The 21,918-nt window shown below is 42.4% G+C and overlaps 1 protein-coding gene across 1 annotated transcript in view; it reads right to left on the minus strand.

The window, feature by feature from the left end:
* Positions 1 to 21,918, minus strand: part of LOC306710627 (uncharacterized protein) — a gene marked incomplete at both ends in the record, with an annotated part of 75,422 nt that overhangs the window by 25,599 nt on the left and 27,905 nt on the right. Inside the window, 5 exons of the mRNA XM_079179269.1 lie at positions 720 to 839; positions 1,188 to 1,232; positions 2,674 to 3,246; positions 20,456 to 20,536; positions 20,946 to 21,080. Of these exons, the coding sequence (XP_079035395.1) occupies positions 720 to 839; positions 1,188 to 1,232; positions 2,674 to 3,246; positions 20,456 to 20,536; positions 20,946 to 21,080 (954 nt within the window). The remainder of the gene's footprint in view (positions 1 to 719; positions 840 to 1,187; positions 1,233 to 2,673; positions 3,247 to 20,455; positions 20,537 to 20,945; positions 21,081 to 21,918) is intronic.

The raw sequence follows: 21,918 nt of genomic DNA on the forward strand, positions 1-21,918 counted from the left end.
CATGACATTCAAGAAACAGCTGGGTTTCCAGAGTCCCAATTGGTGTGCTAATTGCTTGTTAAATCATAATATGTGACAGTGTGACAGTGAAAGGGACAGTGTGATTTGGTGGAATCTAATCTGAAAGTAGAAACTAGATGTAACATAGTCCAGTCTTAATTCAGCTATTGACACGGGGCCTTTATCAGGGAACTGGGCACATAAAAAGGTCAGCTTCTATAAGATTTTGTGCCTCCAACATCCAAATTTGAAAATAAAACAAATTAAATAAGCTACAGCACAGTCAAGAGAAAACAGTCACAGAGAGCAAAGTAAATGTCTCTCTATATATATATATATGAAAGCAATTCCTCCTGAGGGGAAACTAAAGTCTGTAGTAATAGTTGTTGAGATATTTCAAAGTAGTGGACTGATGGACCGACCGACATTACCATCCTTGAGACCACGCTGCTATAATGGCTACAAATGCTAATCGAGTGCAAAAACTATGAAACTAATAATTATGAAAACTCCCGAATAATTCTGGTTATAAATCCAGAGAGTGATCTTTCAGTTGACTTGCACTTTTCTCAAGCTTAATTAATGAAAGTGGACTGACAGTCCACTGAGAGAGAAATTAAGATAGAGAGAGGAGAGAATCTGTTGAAGGAGAAGGAAAACAACTTGCTGTAACTATTGCACTAAACAAAAGAAGGAGTGCATTGTGGTTATCATCTTACCTGAAAGGCAGCCCATTCCTCCGCTGTGTTCTTCCACAGGTAGAGGCTTGGTAAACCTGCCGCTCCTGGGGGTCCTGGCTCCCCTGTCTTTCCTGAACGCCCTTCAGGGCCCAACTTACCCTGTAAGAGATGAAAAGGAAGTGGTATGTCTATGCAAGTCAAATCAATGCATATGGGATACTAAGTCTCATAGCACGCTGTTGCTTTTTAACATGACGTCATAGAAGTGATTTGATGCAGCATTGGGGCTCAGGCATAAATAATCAACACATGGGCTTAAAGCAGGAAGTGTTTACAGCAGTATGTATTAAAATGTCCAAGGTGAAACTGAGCTTTAAACTAAAATATAACCTCAAATAGTATTTCGGAGGTTCACAGAACTGAGGTGTGCTTAAATCCAAAGGAGTCAGGTGGACTAACTTAACACATCATCATAGGCTAGTATGTCCATAAACAAGCTTCTCTTACCTTATCACCTTTAAACCCACGCGGGCCAGGCTCACCACGACAGCCCTGCCAAACAAGTAACAACACTCAGTAAAACAGCTTGATAGACCAAATCACCTGCAAGGATAAAGAACCCTTCAAGTTAAAAAATGATTACAAATGTATGTGTTCATCAACTACTTCAAACCCATTGCTCAAACTGTAAAACTGTGACTGATGACTTTGACATGTTCTCACAGACATTGGAAACTAAAAACGTCAGCACTAGTCCTTAAAAGGCAAAAGAAACTGTGACCTGAGGCACAAGCAAGGCACCGGATACTAGTAAAACTCCACAGTTCGTGGCCTATTTGACTGCCTGTTGAAAGCATCTAACACCTTGAATGCCAATAAAACACTAAGAATTTATGGCTCAAAGAGTATTGGTATCAATTATTTCTTTAAGCTACTTGATACTGTGTGGATCTGCAAACCTAATTTTTGCAGTTTTGGTGAGTCAGTTTGTCTTAACTAAACTACTTAGTTGTACTTATATTACTGAAATAAGGTGTTCTGGTATACAAATCAAACAGATAAGGCAGATGCTCAGAAAACCACGGCATTGAGTGAACAATACCATGTTAACGGACCTGCCAGAGTATTTTCTGTGGCCATGCCATAGTAACATTCTTATGTACCTGCCAAAAACACATTATTTTAGGAACGTTTTAGGAATACTACGAAAAGCTAAGCAAGCGAGACCTGAAATGCAGCACATGCGAGGAGAGAAGGACGGTGTTCCAAGCCAACAGGACGTCTTCCTTCATGTTCCCTACAGCCGTCTTCAATCACAGTAATCGTGCCGAGTGATCCTATGGATTTTATAGCAGCGTGACTCCACAGACCGGCCCAGACGTGGCCAGATGTGCAGTCTGGTTCTGGTTCTGTCTGCCCTGCAGTCGCAGCGATGACCAACCTCTTACACCAGGTAAACCCTCCGGATGTATAAAATGACTTCAGCCCTTATCACCAATCAGATAACTTGGCAGCCACAGGATACCATTGTCACATTGAGTAATTCTATGACAAACTGTTGAGCCTCCTTAACTGTGTGGCTGCCTTAGTGCTCAGATGGCAGCATCAAAGACATGTGGATCAACATATGTTGGATCAGTGGAACCTTCCCTGATCAGAGTCAGATGGCAGCTGATGGGGAACAGCTCTTGTAAGCTGTAAAGCATGAACCGAAGTCACACTTTCTTCATTCACAAGGCTCGTCCTAATTTTTTTATCTCATCTGACTACAGATAGATCAGTGGTAAACAAGCCTTGGCCGTGTTAATCAATATCTAAACAAATGCACCACTATAAACTACAAACACTATTTCTCACTTAGCAGTTTTTCAGGTAGAGCGAACTAAATAGGACTTCTTGCTCTCTTTACTGTCACTTGGAAAAATACATTGATACACTTAATAAGGTAGCATTAAGGGTATTGAAGCAACAAAAAGACCACAAGACAACTCACTTCCTGCCCTGAGGGGCCCATTCGGCCTGGTGATCCACTCTGAAGCCGGTACATTTTGCCATCGGAGCCCAGGACCAGGTCTCCGTCTCTGGATGCAAAGGTCACAACGGCAAGGCGCTCCTTGTCCGGTTGTTTACCGTTGGTGACGGGTTTCCCCACCTTGACTACGGCCTTTGCAGATGTTCTTGGATCTGAAGGGATCTTGGGTTCAGGAAATCCCACTGAGGGCTTCTTGGGGTCACTTCCTTTGTCCAGGTCAATGATGCCATCGGATGGTTTTCCGGGGAACAGCGATGACGTCCTCCCACCGGAGTCAGCCTTCTTGTCTGTGGTAATGTTCTCCTCCAGCTGTTTCGAGGACAGTTCAGGCTTTTCCTTCTGGCTCCCCTTAAGTCCATTTCTGGAAGGTTTCCACTGAGGGTTGACTTGTCCGCCATTTTGGAAGGTTGGATCCAACAAGTCGGTGTCCTCGTCCACCACGAAGACGTCCCCACGGCCTACTGAACCTTTCCGACTGGACCCTGAGGGCACCGTTCCGTCCCCTCGAGAACTGCCTTGGCTCAGAAATGTATTCTGATGAGAAACAAAAGAAGAATAAGGACTCACTCGAGAACAGTCTTTCAGATATTTCAACAGGTTTCTTGCTGATCATGTTTTGAGAGACAAGTGAAGCACAAATAATCTGGGGGGCCCATTCGGCCTCAAGAGAGACTTTCAAAGTAGAAGCAAGAATCTGTGATCGCCATAAAAGTTATTACCATTCAGAATACAAAAATAACAAGCATTGCATCTCATCCCCGCACACAAAATATGGTAAATCTTTTTTTTTTTTTAACATCATCTAATACAATATTCCTACTTAAAAGACGTAAACTTGTCTCCTACAACCCTCAGAAAAAACACTGCAGAACGTCTTCCCTTCTTGAAAACTTGTCACTGACATCTGGCAGTATTTCGTCTGCTCATCATTTCAAGACAGTAACCTGTGACGCTTCTGCCATCGAAACCTGCACATCACTACTGATCTGGTCACACTTCTGTCCAGAACGCCTTTTGTGACATTTTGCTGTTTCTCGCACACATTTCAGTGGTTCTAACTGAGTTGCTTGTTTATTGTCAGCACTTAAACTCTCCTCACTGCTGGAGCAACCGGTGATGTTTGACCTTCATTATCATAGCTTAGGCATCACCTCCATGTTTGTTACAATGTGGTTGGGATACCATTGCTGTTTTGCTGTAGACAATGACCATCAATTTATAAATATGGAACACATTTTCTACCACTCTACTTCCACTGCAGCACCTTGAACTGCAGCTCTGCTATCCTCCTACTGATACTCAGGTGAGAGCCTGTATCTCTGCTCAACAAGTTGGATGTTCAACAATTGAACACTGATGTCGACATGACTGAGCTCCACGTGTTTAGAAGCTCCTTACAGGAAAACCTCTTCCTTGCTCATGTCGCCTTAATCAAGAGCCTTTGTCTAGTTTAAGATAACTCTGCATGAAAGGCCCACAATGCTGACCCGGCAGGTTTGCACTCATAACAAACTCTCCTTCATCATGGACTCATCCACAATACTAGTTTCACTCCACTATGGACTACTTCCACTCCATCCTGCCAATACAGTCACTTCTGAGTTTCTGTCATAGGAAGAGAACTGGCTCATAATAAAACTATTCTATAATTTCTCTCACTGTAAATCAGTTTGACTAAGAACATCAGCTGTCACAATGTGAACGTATTCCTATTGACTCTCATGAGGACTTTAAATCCTCCAAAACAACCAGCATTTTGCAGTTCTGTGGTGTCCCGAGGTGACAAGAAAAAAATCGACAACCGGGCATTTTCCTTTGCTTCTCATATTGCATTACAGACAAAAAAACACATCAAATGTTGGGCCTCGGGGGAACAGCGGAGCAGTGAGAGAGGCCTTTTAGGGGGAAGGGACCAAAGGGCAGTAAATTCAGTTTGATGACTCTAATGGGCTGAAATGGAGAGCACTAAAGAGGAGCTGAGAGGCATGTGGAGAGCAGGAGGAGGAGCGGGAAGCAGGAGAGTGCACGCTCGGAGATGTTTTAGAATGTGTGAGCTTATACAGAGGAAATGCACCACTGCACTACAATAAGGAGTGCTTTTTGTTATGTCTCATCGTGTCTCCCTATTTTCTGTTCTTACACATCAAAGCCCTTTGCATGATATCATCAAAATATGACATGATACATACAGCTTGTATAGTTTGCTCATATACCCTTAGTTCATGCCAACCTTTCTATCCTTCCTCTTTAAACATGTGCTTTGCTGTGGTTGAGGTCTGCAGACTGTCCATGGCTTTAGAGTAAATAGGGATGTGATTACATTTCCAATTTCCAAACAGCAAAACGTGCCCCCCAGTCGCTTCAGCTGTATGTGAGAGGGGATTCAAGCGACTAAGCAGAATCAAGAGAATCTCATCTCTGAAAGAAGAGCTGATGGACAAGCTGGTGTTGGTGTCACTCGAGGGACCCACAATCCAAGACTTCAATGCTGGGGGGCCAATGGATCTGTGGTGGGAATCAGCACCAAAGGTCCAGAAAGCCAACATTTGGAAGCAAGAGAACGGATGAACAAGCAACCAGTGAATTGCTGGACTCATTTTTGAGCGATCTGTGAAGAACATGACAATAGCTGCACTACTGCCATTTTGTTTACAGCAACAAAGTTTCTGTATGAGAGCTTAAGGTCAAACATGAAGAATAAAATGGAAACATACACATTTTATGAATTAGTTAAGTTATTACAGAGGGAATCTCAGATTTCCCTTTTGGTTACAGGCATTTGTTAGGCCCAAAATCAATTGAGCATGCTCTGATTGTGTTATCAGAAACAATGATATGCCCAACCGTTGCCCAGAAAAGCTTTCATTCATCAAATGTGAAATATTAGAACAATAGTTAGTCTGAAATGTTGCATTTGCAGTGAAACCCAGCCTTTGGTGAAGGGCTTAGATGGGCAGAGACTGAACACGGCGCACCAACTGAAAACAAAGGCCCTTTCTCTCTCGCTGATCCCAGGCCAGTCAGGCAGCCGGCCCTGGTCGATAAGCTGACACTAGATCTCCTCTGGTCAACATGCCCCCTCAGCTAATGTCCCCACCAGTCTGTGAGATATCACAGACTGAGGTAGTGTACAACCCAAAGCAGTACGTTTAATGTTTGATGTAAAAGTAAAGCTGGATGGGTCTACGCTAAGGTGTAAGGATGCTTATGAAACTGGCTGTATAACGTCTGGAGGGAGCTTTCCAAAGTGTGAGATAATGATCAGTGAATTTCACTGATAAAGCGCTTTTTGACCTTAGCAGACTAAATGCTTTATAATTTTGCTCTCATACAACCAGTCCCCCACACATACACTCACACACACAGCAGAACTGCCTTGCAAGGTACTGGCTTGGAAGTATTTGGAGTTCAGTGTCTCATTCAAGTGGAAAAGAGGAGTATCAAATATTTAAAGTTCTGGTTGGAAGCATGGAGTATTAAAGATGACTGCATTTAACGCGTAGGGAAGGTCTGATGAAAGATATTATTGAGTTGCATTATGGGAATTGCCAACATATCAAAATATTTGTTATTGAATGTTTCTTCAAGTCATCAGAAGCTTGTTGAAGGAAGCACAAGCAGCCAAAGCTGTTCTCCTTTAAGTAACATTAATAGGTTAACATTTTTATTTTCAGGGTTAGGGGTTACAGTTAATTATTAACATCCCTACTGCACATTTAGCTGTTTGTATCAGGAAAGTTGAATGTTAAAGCGTCAGCCACAGCATCATGTCCTATATTAAATTTGTTACAGTCAGAACATCTTATGAAAATAAAACATGTTTTCAAAGTTATTGTTACTACTGTAATGGTATTATTAAGTATTCTTATCGGTACTTGGTATCAGCCAGTACCCAAATGTAAGTACTTGTACTCAGATCTACTAGTCTGGGAGGCCAGTGGGGGGACAGTGTTGGATACTGTTGTGTGTACGCTGTCATCAGCATTTAAACTAGTGTCAAAAGTTAAAATATGTGTTATAGTGGCGTTAATCTGTACAATAAAAGGCTATTTAAGGACATCCAGTATCTTTAAAGATACCCGACAGAGCAGGCGCTGCATAGCATGCATCTGGGTAGTTATCTTGTCAAATAAAAATCGAATAATCTCAAGAAACAAACCCTTTAAGCCTTCATATCCTGTGCCAAGACGATGTTTATGCTCGCTGTCATTCTCTCTGCTCTGCAGTAGCAGGCTGAAGCAAGCAAGGACACTGTGCTTACCTATGGTGTGTGTTTATGTCTTTGTATCCTAACAACACACACTCTGTGAGTGGAGGCTCAGTATGTGATCCATAGGTGAACCAATGACAGTGGAGGTATCAAGTGCTTCAGTCTGTGTCAGTGTGCATGGCTGCAGGCTGATGAACAGGCTCCCCTAATGCTTCCTTAATGCTCCTGTCAGACGATTACTCTCGTTTCTTTTTCTTACTTAAGCCTCCATGGTCATGTGTATGTGCTTCATCAGTTTTAAAAGCCTCAGGCCCCTAAAACCCAGAATAATGCAAAATGCTAAATGGTTCTCTTCTAACCCATTAAGTACACTATATGACCAAAATAATGCAGACACCCTGTCCACATATTTTTGGTCTGGGTTGCTTTTCATATTTTCATTGTTTGGGTTCCTATCTGCCAATTAACCGAAAAATGTGCTACCGTGTGTTTCCATCTTTGTGGCAGTAGTTTTTAGAAGCCATGTTTCAGCATGTTTCAGCATGACAATGCCAGTTTGGTTTTCCCATTGTGGTGCCTGGCACGGACAGAGACCTGACCTCACATCCAACAAACACCTTTGGGATCAACTGGAACATAATCCAGGCCTTACCATCCAACATCCATCAGTGTTCCACCTCACTAAGGCTCCAATGGGATACAATCCCTGAAAAGAATTCAGGAAAGTCTTCGTAGATGAGTGGATGCATGCTGGTATAGTATTAGAGTGGCCATAAAGTGTCGTTGTTAGTTAAATAGTTCAATAATTTTGGTTCATAAGAGCTGAAGAAATAAGATAATTCAGAGCATCTCTCTTGCCTCCACATATACCTCAACATGGAGACAGGTGAGCCAGTGGCTAGCAGCTAATGGTGCTCCTCTGTTTAGGATCCACACTGCTGTATTACAAAAAGAATGTTGTAAACACAACCCAAATGGACTGACAGTTCACTCATTCATTAGACAGAGATGTTATCCTGCGATCCTGTCATAATGTTTGCTGCAGGGGAGAATCAAAACGACGTTGAGTAATGTAGCACACACCGCGCTGAGCTCTTAGACATGTTAAACGTTTTTATGATGCCCTGAGCAAAATATACCTACAAAAGAATTATAATACAGAATAAATATCATAATTATATGATATGAGCATCAACGTCTGTAAGCTTACTTTAGTCACCATGGATATTAAAGGCCGCCAGCAACAGAAGTTCGGTTCATGCTCCACCATAGAGCAGAGGTCACTAATGGGCCCAGGCGCCATTGTGTCCGGACCTGGACACACCAGTAAGTCTCATATGTTCAGAGACGTGGTGGTTATTAAAAGCGATAATGTGAAAAAACACTACGAGACAAAGCACAGTTTTCCGAGCAAACGCACCCGCTCACATCCAAAATTAAGTCACAACTAAAAATGTATTAATATGATAAATCCACCAGAATCCTCACACATTCATTCACTGCCTAACAATGATGTTAACAGAGAGGAAGAGATCTAAACAAGTGGTTTCTCTTCTACTTCATTTTTAAATCTAACCCTTATTTTACTAGAAATGAGAGAAGAACCTTTATTTATGATTAGAGTATGTATTATTAATAATTCATTCAATTTGAAAACTGACAATAAATATTGTTGAGATATTGAATTGATTTGTTCGTCAGTTGTTGACTACATATAGACGTTAATACAACTGTTGGCTACTTCAATATATATGGGACTAAATCATAGCGCAAGTTAGACATTACTGTGATGTTCCGGACCTTTGCATGAGGAAATTCTCTCTAACTGGACCTCGTTTAATGTTAATTGAATACACCTGCCGTAGAGTAATGGACGAAGTGGAGCTGAAATGATTTTACAGACAAAATGCTGAATCAGAAAGAAAAAGAATTTGCTACAACGACTGATACTTATTTGTTACAGCTCTAGTTGGCATGATCAAACAATATTTTGGGTGAATTTGTCAACTCCTATCCCAACTGAATGGATTAGCTAAAGCGCTATACCAGTTCCTTTTTTTGTTTTTCAATGAGATTTTCCAACCTTCAAGGCAGCCATTGGCCCAACATGCAGGAACTTGAAACTCTTCAGTCAATCACACTGTCACAAGAACTTTTATTATTATTGTCTCAGTTACTGTATCACCGCGGGCTAATACAGTTTAAAATGGTTAGAAACATCTGGGACAATGTTTGGATATGTTTGCTAAACTATGCTTTTCTCCTGCTTAAAAATGAAAAGATTTTTGAAATACCTAGCGGCCGCTATTCATCACTTGCATAAATAATACACAGGACAATCGTATCAATTCCATTAAACAATGGATTCATGAGCACTATAGAACATTATCATCATGACTCAACATCTCTGACACTCTCAAACTATATTTGTGGGGAAACCCGGTAAATTACAATAAGGGCAGACTTTGACAGGGCACACCTGGACTAGATTGATAGTTATGACAAACCACAGGCTCCTCCGGAGTCTGTCTGCATGTGTAGCTGACAGATCCTCTGTTAAGGGCAGTGCAAAATCTATGGAGGCCTCACACAAATGCTGCAGGCTAGAGCACCATTATCAACCCACACACACACACACACACACACACACACACAGACAATGAACATTTGCTCCTACAAAGGGCTAATCAAATGGCAAGGTCCGTAAATCTAACCAAGACACAGGTATGCGGACTGGCTGTGTCTTGCAAGCAGCAGTAAGCAATTTGGCCTTGAACAAAAAAGCATGATGACAGTGGTCTGATGTCTCAGGAATAACGACAGGAGTGAGATTTGAGAACTGAAGGAAAGTTAAATAATTTTCTATGATTAGTAAAATTATGCAAATAAAAGATGATCAAGTGTTGCTAAGGAAGTTGAAATGAACACAAGGAAACCAACAGCAGGAGCTCGGCACAGAAGAAGAGACAAACAGCCAGTGAGTTGTGTGTGTGCTCCTGCTTCTGATGTGATGTGGACCAGGCACAGCGCCAGTGTGCTAAATCACTGAATGTAGGGCTGGGCGATATGGAGAAAATCAAATATCACGATATTTTTGACCAAATACCTCGATATCGGTATGGCGACGATATTGTAGGGTTGACTTTACTGTAATACAGCATTTAAAACCGGGAAAAGACAACACTTGTGTCATATTACGATATCCAGAATCTAAGATGATATCTAGTCTTAGGATATGGATATAATGTGATAAATTGCCCAGCCTCTAACTGAAGCATGCATGTTCCTGTGCGTCACAATTGTCATGTGCACATAAGTGAGCGTGGGACTCTCTATTGGGATTCTGTGTTGTTCAGCGGCTCAGCAGGTTGAGCGCGGCATTAACGCCGTCATGGTCGGGGAATTCATTCCCAACAGGACCACCCATGTAAGAAATGTCACTGTTGGTTGGGATCAAAGCGTCCACCATATCGCCAGTGGTGGTCCTGGGATATGGGACCATGAAGCATGTTGGAGGGACAAAAGAAAGGACTGACTTTTTCTTTTTTTTAGCTATAGCTTCTCATTTTCACAATGAAAGTCAGTTGCAGATCTTAAATACAGAGAGTTGTATTCTACTCTGTGTTTTTAACTTGCAACTTTACTGGAATTACTGAGTAAGAAGGAAGGAGAGAATCCTGCACACTGGTGGCAACATATACTCACTTAATTAATGATGTTGATTGATCCTGGACAGCTGCCATTAAAGCTCTTATGAGCATAAACGGGAATTACTGTTACAATATTCAAAATCTGCTAAAATCAAGTGTCTGGTTAAAATGCCTGGTTAGAAAGTCATGAATGTGCATAACTACAGACGATGTCCATAGTTAGCAGTTACACAAATTATTACTTTGTCGCACTCAATCCTTAATTTGGCTGGAAACGAATCTAAATCATGCAGTTTAGAGAGACATGGTTGCATAAAGAACAGAGAAACAGAACACACATTCCAATGACTGTTAATACAAAAATGCCAACCAAAACAATATTTGAACAGACTTAAAACAAAGGTTTAACACTAATAAGCCGGACATTGCTGTCCATGACATCACCCACAGAACATTGTTCAGGTTGAAAACTGCAGCAGGTGCAACCTGGAACTTTAAACACCAGAGTGGAGTCTCTAAGAGTCTTGACTGCAGGTGTGCTACTGTGTTAAATCACACACATACAACCATTCTGATAGAAGAAAAAACATCCTCATCCCGGTGAATTAAAAAGCATTGTGTGCAATACAATGGCCTATAGAGCATTACACACCCTACAGTACTCTACGTAAGTGGAGAACAAAAGCAAAGGGAAAATGCACATTGATAGTTGCAACATGTGTGCAGGGTTACACCAGGCAGTACCTTTCCATCCTGGCGCCTTTGACCTTGCACGTGCGATCCGTCTAAATCCAGCAGCAGGCTTCCCAGCAGCAGATACCATCCAACATGGTGGAGCATGACTGCAGGACACACTGCAGGTCTGTCTGCACTTGGCTCTGTTCACATTGTACCCACAGCCAGACGTCTGCACGGGAGGCCGATCCAGCTCCCAGCAGACACACCCACACACACCTACTGGGTACACACCCTTCCAGTAGTACCAACCGCACATCTTGTGGAGACAATACATGTAATCTGGCACATGTGGGAGACACAAGTCCAGCCCATTAGCCCCCGGGGTGGCCTCTGTGAACGCTGAGAAAGAGCTAAACTTGGTGGGAAACTGACAACTGTGATGTAGTCAAATCAGGGACAACTTAAATTTCAAAACAACTCAATGTTTTTTTTTAACTAATAATTGCATTTTGTCACTTTCATCTACAGAATATCAGAGCATGCATAACATGTTTCAGCACGTTAAATCCTCAACGTCAAAATAGTCAGCGAACCAGAATAAATGTGAGAGTCTATCCGATTACAAATATTGGCAAAAGACGCTAACCGCAACATCATGGACTAACTAAAACTGCTCCTTCCAACCGAGGGAAGCAGAACGAAGGAAAACAGGGACAGATATGGTATGAGGGGATCTCTCCCCCCCCCCCCCCCCCTCCTCCTCCTCCTCCTGCTTTCACACATGGATGGATTTGGGGTTGGAGGGAGCGTGCACACAACTAGAGCTAAAAGAAAAGGAATCTCTCGAGGGGAATTAGACGCCTGTGGAAAGCTGCAGTGCCCAGAGTCAGCGAAACAACCACAGTTGAGAGACCACTTCGAGGGGAAATATTGACGGAGGATTCTCTGAGGTTGGCTTGATTTACGCAGCCGAGGTCGACACAGGGAGAAGATGTCCTCTGCATGAAAGTGGAGAACGGCGGGGCAGCTCCATGTCACAGGAAGCATTACTTCATGTCTATGAGGAACAAAAGGAGTGGTGGTCTAGCACAAACAGCAATATAAATAAAGGAGAGCAGAGGGAGGTTGATTCGGGGTGAACAGAACCTTTAACAACTGCAGGGCAGATGTGCGGAGGATATCAATGATCTCTTTTTTAATTCTAAACAACTTCCTGGCACATCTTCGTGCTCCCCGCCACATAATGGCTTCCAGAGTTCTCCGCTGTCTGCGCTGCTAACATAATCCTTGTTGCAGTTTAACAGCGGGACCTGCAGTGCAGGGATTAGCGTCCTCGTGGAGGGGGTTAGCGCTATGGAAAGTGATTGCATACTGCTGATGTAGCACTCTTGTGACAACGCTCTGTCACCTAGCATTTAACCAGAGCTGATTTATCTTCACAGCGTAGATACCCCCATACTAAATCAGTTTGGAGGGGGAAATTATCAGTTTGAGCATGTTGGGACGTCTCGCTTTGAGATAATTGTTCTGCGCCTCTTAGTGACGAAGAGAAAGACCCGACTAGTTTCCATCCTCTTTTTCCCAAATCCCCCCATCTCCTCCTCCTCTTTCATCTGAGCATCCCTTCTTTCAACCACCCACTTCCTCTTGTACTTCATGATTACTACTTGCTTGTCTGTAATTACTTTATTTTATATTGGAAACAGTTATGAACATTGCCAAGCAGATGAAAAGTTGCTGCTCAATCAATGGTGATGTGCAGAAAGAAAATCTTGACAGTGTGCAGAAACGTCCCGTTGATTTGAAAAAACAAAAGCATGGTAATCAGATGCTCTTTCATATTTTTTACAGTGAACACAAAGCAGGTTTCCTCGACCTTGTGTTTTAATTTAGCATACAGTTTGCTCCAAGTGTTGTGTGTCCTTCGCTGAGTCTTTGATGCATCATGCAACTCAGCAGAAACCAAAGAAAAACATGGTTCTAGATCCAGAATCCATCACACCAGATGGATTGTTTGTGATTGTTTTAATTTGAGTCTTTTCTTCATTATATTGTCTTGAGAAACTAGAGCTTTGTATCCCGCTGACTCTCTTCTGCTGCTCTGACATGTTCGTGTTACAGTGTGTCATCTTCCTGCACCGCCAGCGGTTTGATGTGTTTCATGAGACCGTTGATTAATTGTGTTGACCTTTTATAAAAAGCTCACATAATATTTTAAAGGTTCTTTTCCATGTTTTTCAAATGAAAACGCAAACTCAGCCGAACCAAAGCAAGCTAATCAATGAGGTTATCAAGCCATTTTTAATTATAGCCCTATATTACAAGTAGAACAGCAGCCACTTTTGTGTCTTGCAAGGTAAAATTACAGGTTTTGTCAGTGTAGCTTTGTGGCATTGAAGAGAGTGATATAGTGGCTTCAGCTCCCCATCTGAAAGAGCTGTCTGAAGGCAAGGTAACATGAAACTAAAGTCACTAGATATGCTCTCTTCAAAGCCACAGGCGACATTGACAAAAACAAGGCAACACCGTGGTGTAATGGCACAATTGCCTCACTGCAAGGGTTCGATCCCTTCTGTGATTTTGCATGTTCTTGTGTCAGCGTGGGTCTTTCTCTAAATATATATTGAATTCATGAAACTATATATCATTCATACACTTATTAAGGCACCTGTGACTATTTATTCCTTTGTTTTTTAACGGTTTCTCTAGAGTAGAGCATTTCAAACCGTGAGGGAGAGTTGAAGAGGTAGATATCCATAAATCTGCTTTGAGGTAATAGAAAAAACACAACCCTTAAGAAGAATCCTCTGGTTTTTAAGTTTTCCTCACTATCAAAGTAAAACGGTGATAGTTGTCTGTACATCCATGGATACATTGCAAACAAGAACTGCTAATACTGAAGCTAATTCAGCCTTTGCAGCCAATTTGGCAAAATGTAAAAGAATATAGGCTAAAAACACTGCACTAACTGCTCTAAAGCACTTTTGAACTTCATTTTCTTCTCACCATCATGACCTCTGAAGCACAAACTAATGCACATGACACTGACAAAACAGAACTGAAGAAAAAAATGAAGCTGGGGTCTGCATGACTGCTTTTCTCCGATAGAAACAGATGGTATCTGGCTATCTTTCAGCGCTATAATTAAGGGAATATAACATTATATCACCAAATCTTCAACACTGCTTGTATGATTTACTTTTCTCTGTCTCTGATATGATCATAAAACCTGACACCCACTAATCACAGAGTCCTGAGAGAACTGTATCCATCATCTTGGAGCCAAACTCAGCAGGATGTACATTTGCACACTGGCAGAATACCATAACAAAATCACAAATAGAAAGTGACGACCTGACGTGTTTCACTCATCTACTGCTGGGCCTCGCTGGAGCGTCTTGGCTGGCTACGGCAGATATTTAACGACATCTTGAGTCTAGAGTTGAAGAGGTCTGTCAGCAGATCTACCTGCTTCCATCCCTCCATCTCCAACAGAGCAAAGTTTAAAGAGGAGCAAGAGCGGAGAGAAGTGAACAGTATTGAGATCAATGGAGGAATGTGACGTTTGCTGGCATGAGAGCATGTTGATTTTGGCCAACGACGTGAACATGACAGGAATGTAACATACAGAACGATTGATTCTAGCTTTGACAGGTAAGGAATGAGATCAGCTCCATACAACTTGCACTGGTTCGGCTCTCCTGACAAGCAGACGATACAATATCCAGAGCTCAGCGATGACATCCATAATGATAGCCTTGGAGGAGCGGCTCACATAACTCAGGCCAACCTGTCGGCCCGACTCTCCACAATCCAGCTGGGTGATTCAAGCTGATGCCTCTGCCCAAATAAGCAGCCAGCAAGGGAGAGAAGACGGCTACAGGCAGTCCAAAAAGACTGTTGACATCTACTGACCTTAATATTAACATGGAATCAAATGATGACACGCAAAGTGAGAGGGATTGGTCAAGTAAAACAAATAAAATGACGCAGTAGAACCAGCAATTTTGTCTTTTTAATTACACACATTGTTCTTCCTTGTCGAAACCTGGCAAACCCACAATGCAACTCAACCAACGCCCGTTTGGTCAGAGCTTTGCTTGTGTTATGCTAGTGGCAGGCTAATGTAGCCAGTGAGGAGCAGACTGCAGAGGTAAGCTTATTTCTTTCTAACCCTCAAGTATTTTGGGTGTTCAAACTTGTAGTCTTCAGCTCCAACAGATGCTGACTCAGGTGACATCAGTTGAGGACATTTATCAGTCTTCACACAGCTCCCTCTGGAGACACAAAAGCCCTTCGAGGATGATGGACCAAAACAGAGCAAGAATATTGGACCTACGTTTGCCTGGTGAACAGCAACACAAATCCAAATGAAGCTGTAGCTGCACTGTTTGCTCCATGTATAAATAAGCCAACGACTAATGCAGGTTTAAGATGACCTTCAGAAATATCGTCTGCCTGGTATGTACAGTATGTATAAACACTTTCGGTTGTGGGTAACGGGAAATTTGTTAATTAGCAGCCTTAGAAAAAGGTCAAACAAGACTCAACCTTCACAAACGCGCAAGCTTTGCTAGAAAATGGAACATACGTATTTACATAGAATACTGCATGGACCCTGGTGGATTGACAGAGTCACGGAGAAGTGTCAAAGTGATGGATCGTTTTTTTCCACCTCTTTGTTTTTGTCTGAGCTTGCCAGTAAAAAGCCATTGTTTGACAAGTTTTACGAAAGAGGCCTCTCTAGAGAGCCGAGTGGAAACACTCTGTTGTGATAGGATATGGAACAGGGAATATTATGCCCACAGGCCTGTGTGTTTCTCTCTCTCTCTCTCTCTCCCTCTCTCTCTCTCTCTCTCTCTGTGACAGATGCAGCTTTAGGGATCAAGTGTAAGCAGGGTTTTAACTATTTGTAAAACTGAAAGCCATCAGAGAAACTGGATCCACTCTTGTGGTGAGAAAACAATCAGACACAAGCTCTGTCATGGTCCATCTCTCCCTCTTTCTCTGACACACATTCAAACTGTGCATGCACATCGTTAAAGAGAAGAGCAATCATGTAGATTACTGTCAAGCACCCGTAGGCCCGTAATTAGACAGTATAGTAGTTTTCCAATTAAGATTATTATGATACAATAACCAGATACCATGGCTAGGACATCTGATTCTTTTGCACTTTCAGTATCACTCATCTAAAAAAAAACATTAAGGCACAGTTACATGTGCGCGAAACTTTAGTCAAGTTTGACCAGAGAAGTCGCAGCCTCAACCAATCACAAAGATGCTTGGCACTGGCCACATTCAGCAAAAGCATAGCCTCATTCGAGCATGTGCGACTGGGCCCTAATGTTTTTAAGGTACAAGGGTACAAAGCTAGCTGCTAAAACACGCTAAAATGGAAACACTCAAGGTTAACTTCATAGAGTGTGTATAAAAAGTGGACTTAGTCACCCATTGGTTTGTGGACTGACATTTTGAAGCCTGGAGTTCGGCGATTTGGCCGTCGCCATCTTGGCTTTTTTGCAACCAGTGAACGGAAATGACCATATTTGGACTGCAGAGAAGTTGCGTAGAGACGCCGTATACAGCTCTGGTAGGGTAGCGACCTCACAATCACAAAATAGCCCCGCCCTAAAGCATACTCCACTTTATGGTCTGTTTGACTCTAAATGGACCATCATTTACTAAATGAACATCATGCTGTATTGAAGAAGACTTGAAACTAGAGATTGAGAGCATAAACTCATGTTTACAATGTTTACTGAGGTAATTAATCAAGTGAGAAGTAGAGTCATTTTCTTATAGACTTCTATACAAACAGACATTTTTTGTGCAGCCAGAGCGGTCGCCCCCATGTGGTCAGTAGAGAGAATGCAAGAAAGCAAGCGGGAATGCAGCTGAAATACACAAACCCCAGCCTCCACAGCACCACGATTCAGAAACTATCTGATGGGTCTTGGCACCAGAGGGTTTGTGGCCACAAGTGTGAAACCTCTCTGCAGAACTACTGGAAACAGAAACTCAGAGACTACAGCAAGTGCAGCAACATCCTCTCCATGCCAAGAAACATGCCTCCACCTGACAAGTAAAGACACGCCTAGTGCAAGCTGTTATCAAAGCCATCCCACTGACGCTGTACAGTTTTCAAGTGGTTGCACAATTAGTGGCAACAAACAAATAATGAATATAAAGAACCAAATAATTAAATCAATGAAACCCTGGCCTGTGATGAAAAATGCTGGCTGCTAGTGAAAGCTCCATTGCAACCGCAGTTCCATAACAACCACCTCGGTTTGTGCAGGCTTATTGTAAACATGATGATTGATTAATAAAACTATTTAAATTAATTAATTATGACTTTTATATTGCCGTACTTGACGACCTTTCTATAAAAGCAATATCTTGTGACAGGCCATATTTTGTGATTATATCACAGCCAAAGGGGAGTCATTTGGCTTTTATAGCTTTATTCTATAAAATTATGTTTTTACAATTCTTTTTTCAACAAAAAGTCTGATGTGATTTGATTTACAATGATATAAATCAAAGAAAAGCATAACATTTCTACATTTGGGAAGCTGTAGGCAACACATTCTTGCTTAATAAAAAAAAGACACAGAAAAGGTAAACATTAGTACGAGAATTAACAAACAGAAATTCAGACTAATACAGGAAATGTCGATGATGAAGGTTCAAAGCCATCAACGTACACTGAAGCTCATAGCTCTGGCTTTGGAATTACTTGTTTAGCTAAGGTCCCTGACCTGCAGGCGTGTTTAACATCTTAGTGCACTCTGGAGGAGCTGTAGATTAACTGGGCGAGTGCCATGTCTCTAAAGAGAGCACCTGTCAGGGGAGCCTGTGGCCCCCAGACAGGACATGCATCAAAGTCAGGAAACCCCAACAACATGGCCCCGCGGTCAGAAATGTTACGCTTCACAGACGACAGCAGCAGACCTTAGCGAAACAGAAATAGATCTTGCTAATGTGGGAGCCTCGTTTTCTTTCTTTTCTTTCAAATGTGCAGATTGTGAGCAGAGCCAGAGACGTGAGGACTGTACCTCCACAGGTCTGGTCTGTGTGGAGTTAATGAGAAACAGGCTCCAAAATCACTATTTCATATACGATAAGGTGCAATGACCACTTATTGTGACCTGTTTGTTTTACTAATGAATAAGTCGTTAAATTGTCAGATTGTCAAGGTGACGCTCTTCCAATGCTTGTTTTGTGTATGCCTTGAACAATATTGTCAACAATATTGCCTGTTGACAAAGTCACAGTGAGTGTTTCACGACGTCGGTGCCGTCTTGTCCTCGTCTAAAAAAATGGTCGCTGACGAAAATATTTAGTGATAGTTTCAGATAACAAAATGAACACTTGAAAGAACAAAAGACACGGGGACACAGTGGCATGGACGCGCAAAGAGACAGAGGAGACAGATTCAGACACGATGAAACACAGAAAAACAAAAGCAGATGAACCAAGAGAGACAGATAATGAGAAGGAGATGCAGCCAGCTGAGAGACATTTCAGTAACTATTAAGACAGATGTGGTGCAGCTTGTTACTGCAAACATTCTCTACAACACAAAGCAGAAAGTCGACATCATTCCAAAGGCATCCCAATGCCATCCTGATGGAGAAAGTGAGCCTGGTGGAGCTGGCACGCCACCGTATGCTGCTCTGCTACATCAGGACACTACTGTATACTGTAAAGAGAACCAGATCCTCGCTGATTATTCCAGCCTCTTTGCATAGACATGAACATGTAAATTCAAACCAGCTTGATTTTCCCTTCATTTTTTCTAGTCTTTCCTTTGTTTCCATTTCAAACATGTGCCGATTCCAGAAACACGGTTTATTCTGCAAGTGCCAGTGTGAATGTATTTCTTTATTTTGTTTGGTTTGAGAGATTAAACGACAGCATGTGTAGTCATAACACAACAGATTCCTGTGTGTATAAACCAGCTCATTGTGGAATTAGATGTACTAATCACTTTAAAATATTCACCATCATCAACAGAGGTTTTAAACATTGAACTAAATGTTATTATTACTTATTATTACAGCGTTTTGGGAGGGATATTAACATAGAGAGACCAAACTAAAGTGGTAACCTCAAACTGAACGTCCAGCGACAACCAATCCAGAATTAGTCAGGCCGACCAGTTCGAGGACGACATCGGGCTTAAGCGTCTAGCCAGCATTACATGGACATTTTAGTTGCACACATTATTGCAACATTAGGTCACCGCTGAAGATGCACTGTTGCACTGCAGGTGCACATCAGTGGAAGTTCAAGTGCCCGTTTAATGGGATCTTTGAACACACAGCAAAGCTGTCAGGATTGACTGACTGCCCCACTGTGCTGTCTGTAGGCTGATCACTGCTGCTGGTGATCAGCAGGTTCCTGCTGCTTTCACTGTGACCGCTGTTTAGATTCACAAGTGAAGTAGTGCATTAGTGTAGGAGCTGAATTAAAGGCTGCAATTCATATTTATTTACAATAAATAGACACGTGTGCTTGGTTACCATGCAGATCTCTTCTATGGTAGTTTTCAGTTCATTTATTTGAACTTAAGATGCTAAATACCAGATTGGGAGCATTTCTTTTGCCTCTCAACTGCACTCAACATGCCGACGGCTGAGTCGGCGGCTAACAGCGCAAACTCCAGCAACAGTGCTGACAGAACTAACAGTGTTAACCTGAGATGGATGGTGGGCGCTTTGCTTATCTGACGACGCTGTTGTCCTCAAATGAGCACAGTGCAGAGCGGCGGCCGTGCATCAGCCAGTGAGGCACGTTCACTAACACTAACATGCACTAACATGCAAACACTGCCGGCCATGCTCTGTCAGCAAAGCAAGGAGAAGCTCTGATAACATCACACACTAGTGGAGAGACATTACTCCTCTATATCTCCACATAGATAATAGATGCTTGCTGCTATAGTGATGGTCTGAATATCGTATGTTGGACCTTTAACCCTTCATACTACTTGTTCGTCTCACCACTGGCTATTCTAGGGTTTCACCACTATTCAAACTAAATAAACAGCTGGATCTAATCCCCACGACGACTGGTCAGCTGCCCATACTCTCTAACTGCAACTGTAGGAAACCAGGCAACTGTCTGTTTTTCTGTTTGTTTCTAACACCTAAATGATCAGGGAATTTCCAGCATAGCTCCAAAATATCCGACTTACACTTCTGCCAAAGCTCAAAAATGACTCGTCCTTGGGATCCCCCAGCAGGTCCTCCAGGTCATTTGAGGACAGCAGTAAGTTCTATGTGGAAACAGAGAGGACGATTTCCAAATTTAAAAAAAAACACAAACAAAGACAGTTCAAAGTTAAACCGATGATCAACCAAACACTAAGAGTTGTTAAATTCACCAGACTGGATCAAAACCACAGGAGTCAGTGCACTTCTTATTTGTAATCCTCTGATGATCATTTATCATGCTTCATAGTATATAACAGGTTCTGCTGTTGAAGTATTAACTGCAGGAGTCTGAATGTCTGGGCTGTGGGCTTAAGAAGGCTTCACCTTAAACAACTCAGTGACATGTCAGAGCTGTGCTGTTTACATTAGTCAAAGGAACAACACTAAGACTTCATTTCATTTGTGAAAACGACATGATCGTTCCTGATCTTCCTCTCTCTTTTTTTCCCTTTTCCTTTCATCTCTCCTCACCTCCAGGGCGTTGTGGGTGCGTGGGGAGCGAGGAGACTTGGGGGCAGTCCCACCACAGCGGGGCGGGTGGTGGCTGCAGTGTTGCTGGGCGGCGTCCGGGTCGCCCATCAGGAGGGTCAGCTGTCGAAGATCCCCCTGCAGAGAAGGAAACATTAAATATAATGCAAGTGCACAGTTTTTAAGACTCAAATAAACTTCATGTAGAAAAGGAAAATGTTAAAATGTCTCTTGATGAATGATGTACAGTTAAATTGGGGAGATTGGAGGTAACTACACCTGGGAGACCTGAAAGTCGACAGATACAGACATTTGGCTCTATATCACAAAGATTAATGAACTTAAATACATCCCAGATTTAGCTGGTTTCATCATCTATATAAGAAAAGATATTTATGTTAAAACTGGACTAAATTTGGCTGCAGAGTGAAGGTATATTAGTCTTTGTGTCACGGTTTAGGCTTTGCCCCCTTTGTGCCTCTGTCTCTGTAGCTCCGCCCCTGGTCTCCTCCCAGCTCCCTCCTGTGTCTCTGTGTCTGAGTGTGTTTCCTGATCGTCCTCATTCACTACACCTGTGCCCAATCACCTGCCGCTGGGTTTTCCCTCTGTCAACCCCTCTTATATAAACTCCCCTGCTTCCCTGTTGTTTTGTCGGATCGTTTAGTTGCTTCCCTATGTGCGTGCGCTCCATGTTCCAAGTTTGTTCCTGCCACGTCCCAGGGTTTGGACTTGGTCTTTTTGGACTTTGCCTTTCATTTCAGTTTGTATTTTTCGTGCTCCCTGTTGGAGTTGTTTTTGGTTCCTGTTTTTGTCCACTTTTGTGCCAGTAAATTAACCTTGCCTTCCACCTCGTCTCCAGTGTCTGCGCTTGAGTCTTTGCTCTACCCCTGCACCACATCCCACGACACTTTGTTCTCCAAATCCATCAAGCATGGCACTAGCAAGATTCTCTACACAAGTTTCGGATTGTTTTTCC

This window comes from Pholis gunnellus, assembly GCF_910591455.1.
Source record: "Pholis gunnellus genome assembly, chromosome: 18".
NCBI classification, from domain to species: Eukaryota; Metazoa; Chordata; class Actinopteri; order Perciformes; family Pholidae; genus Pholis; species Pholis gunnellus.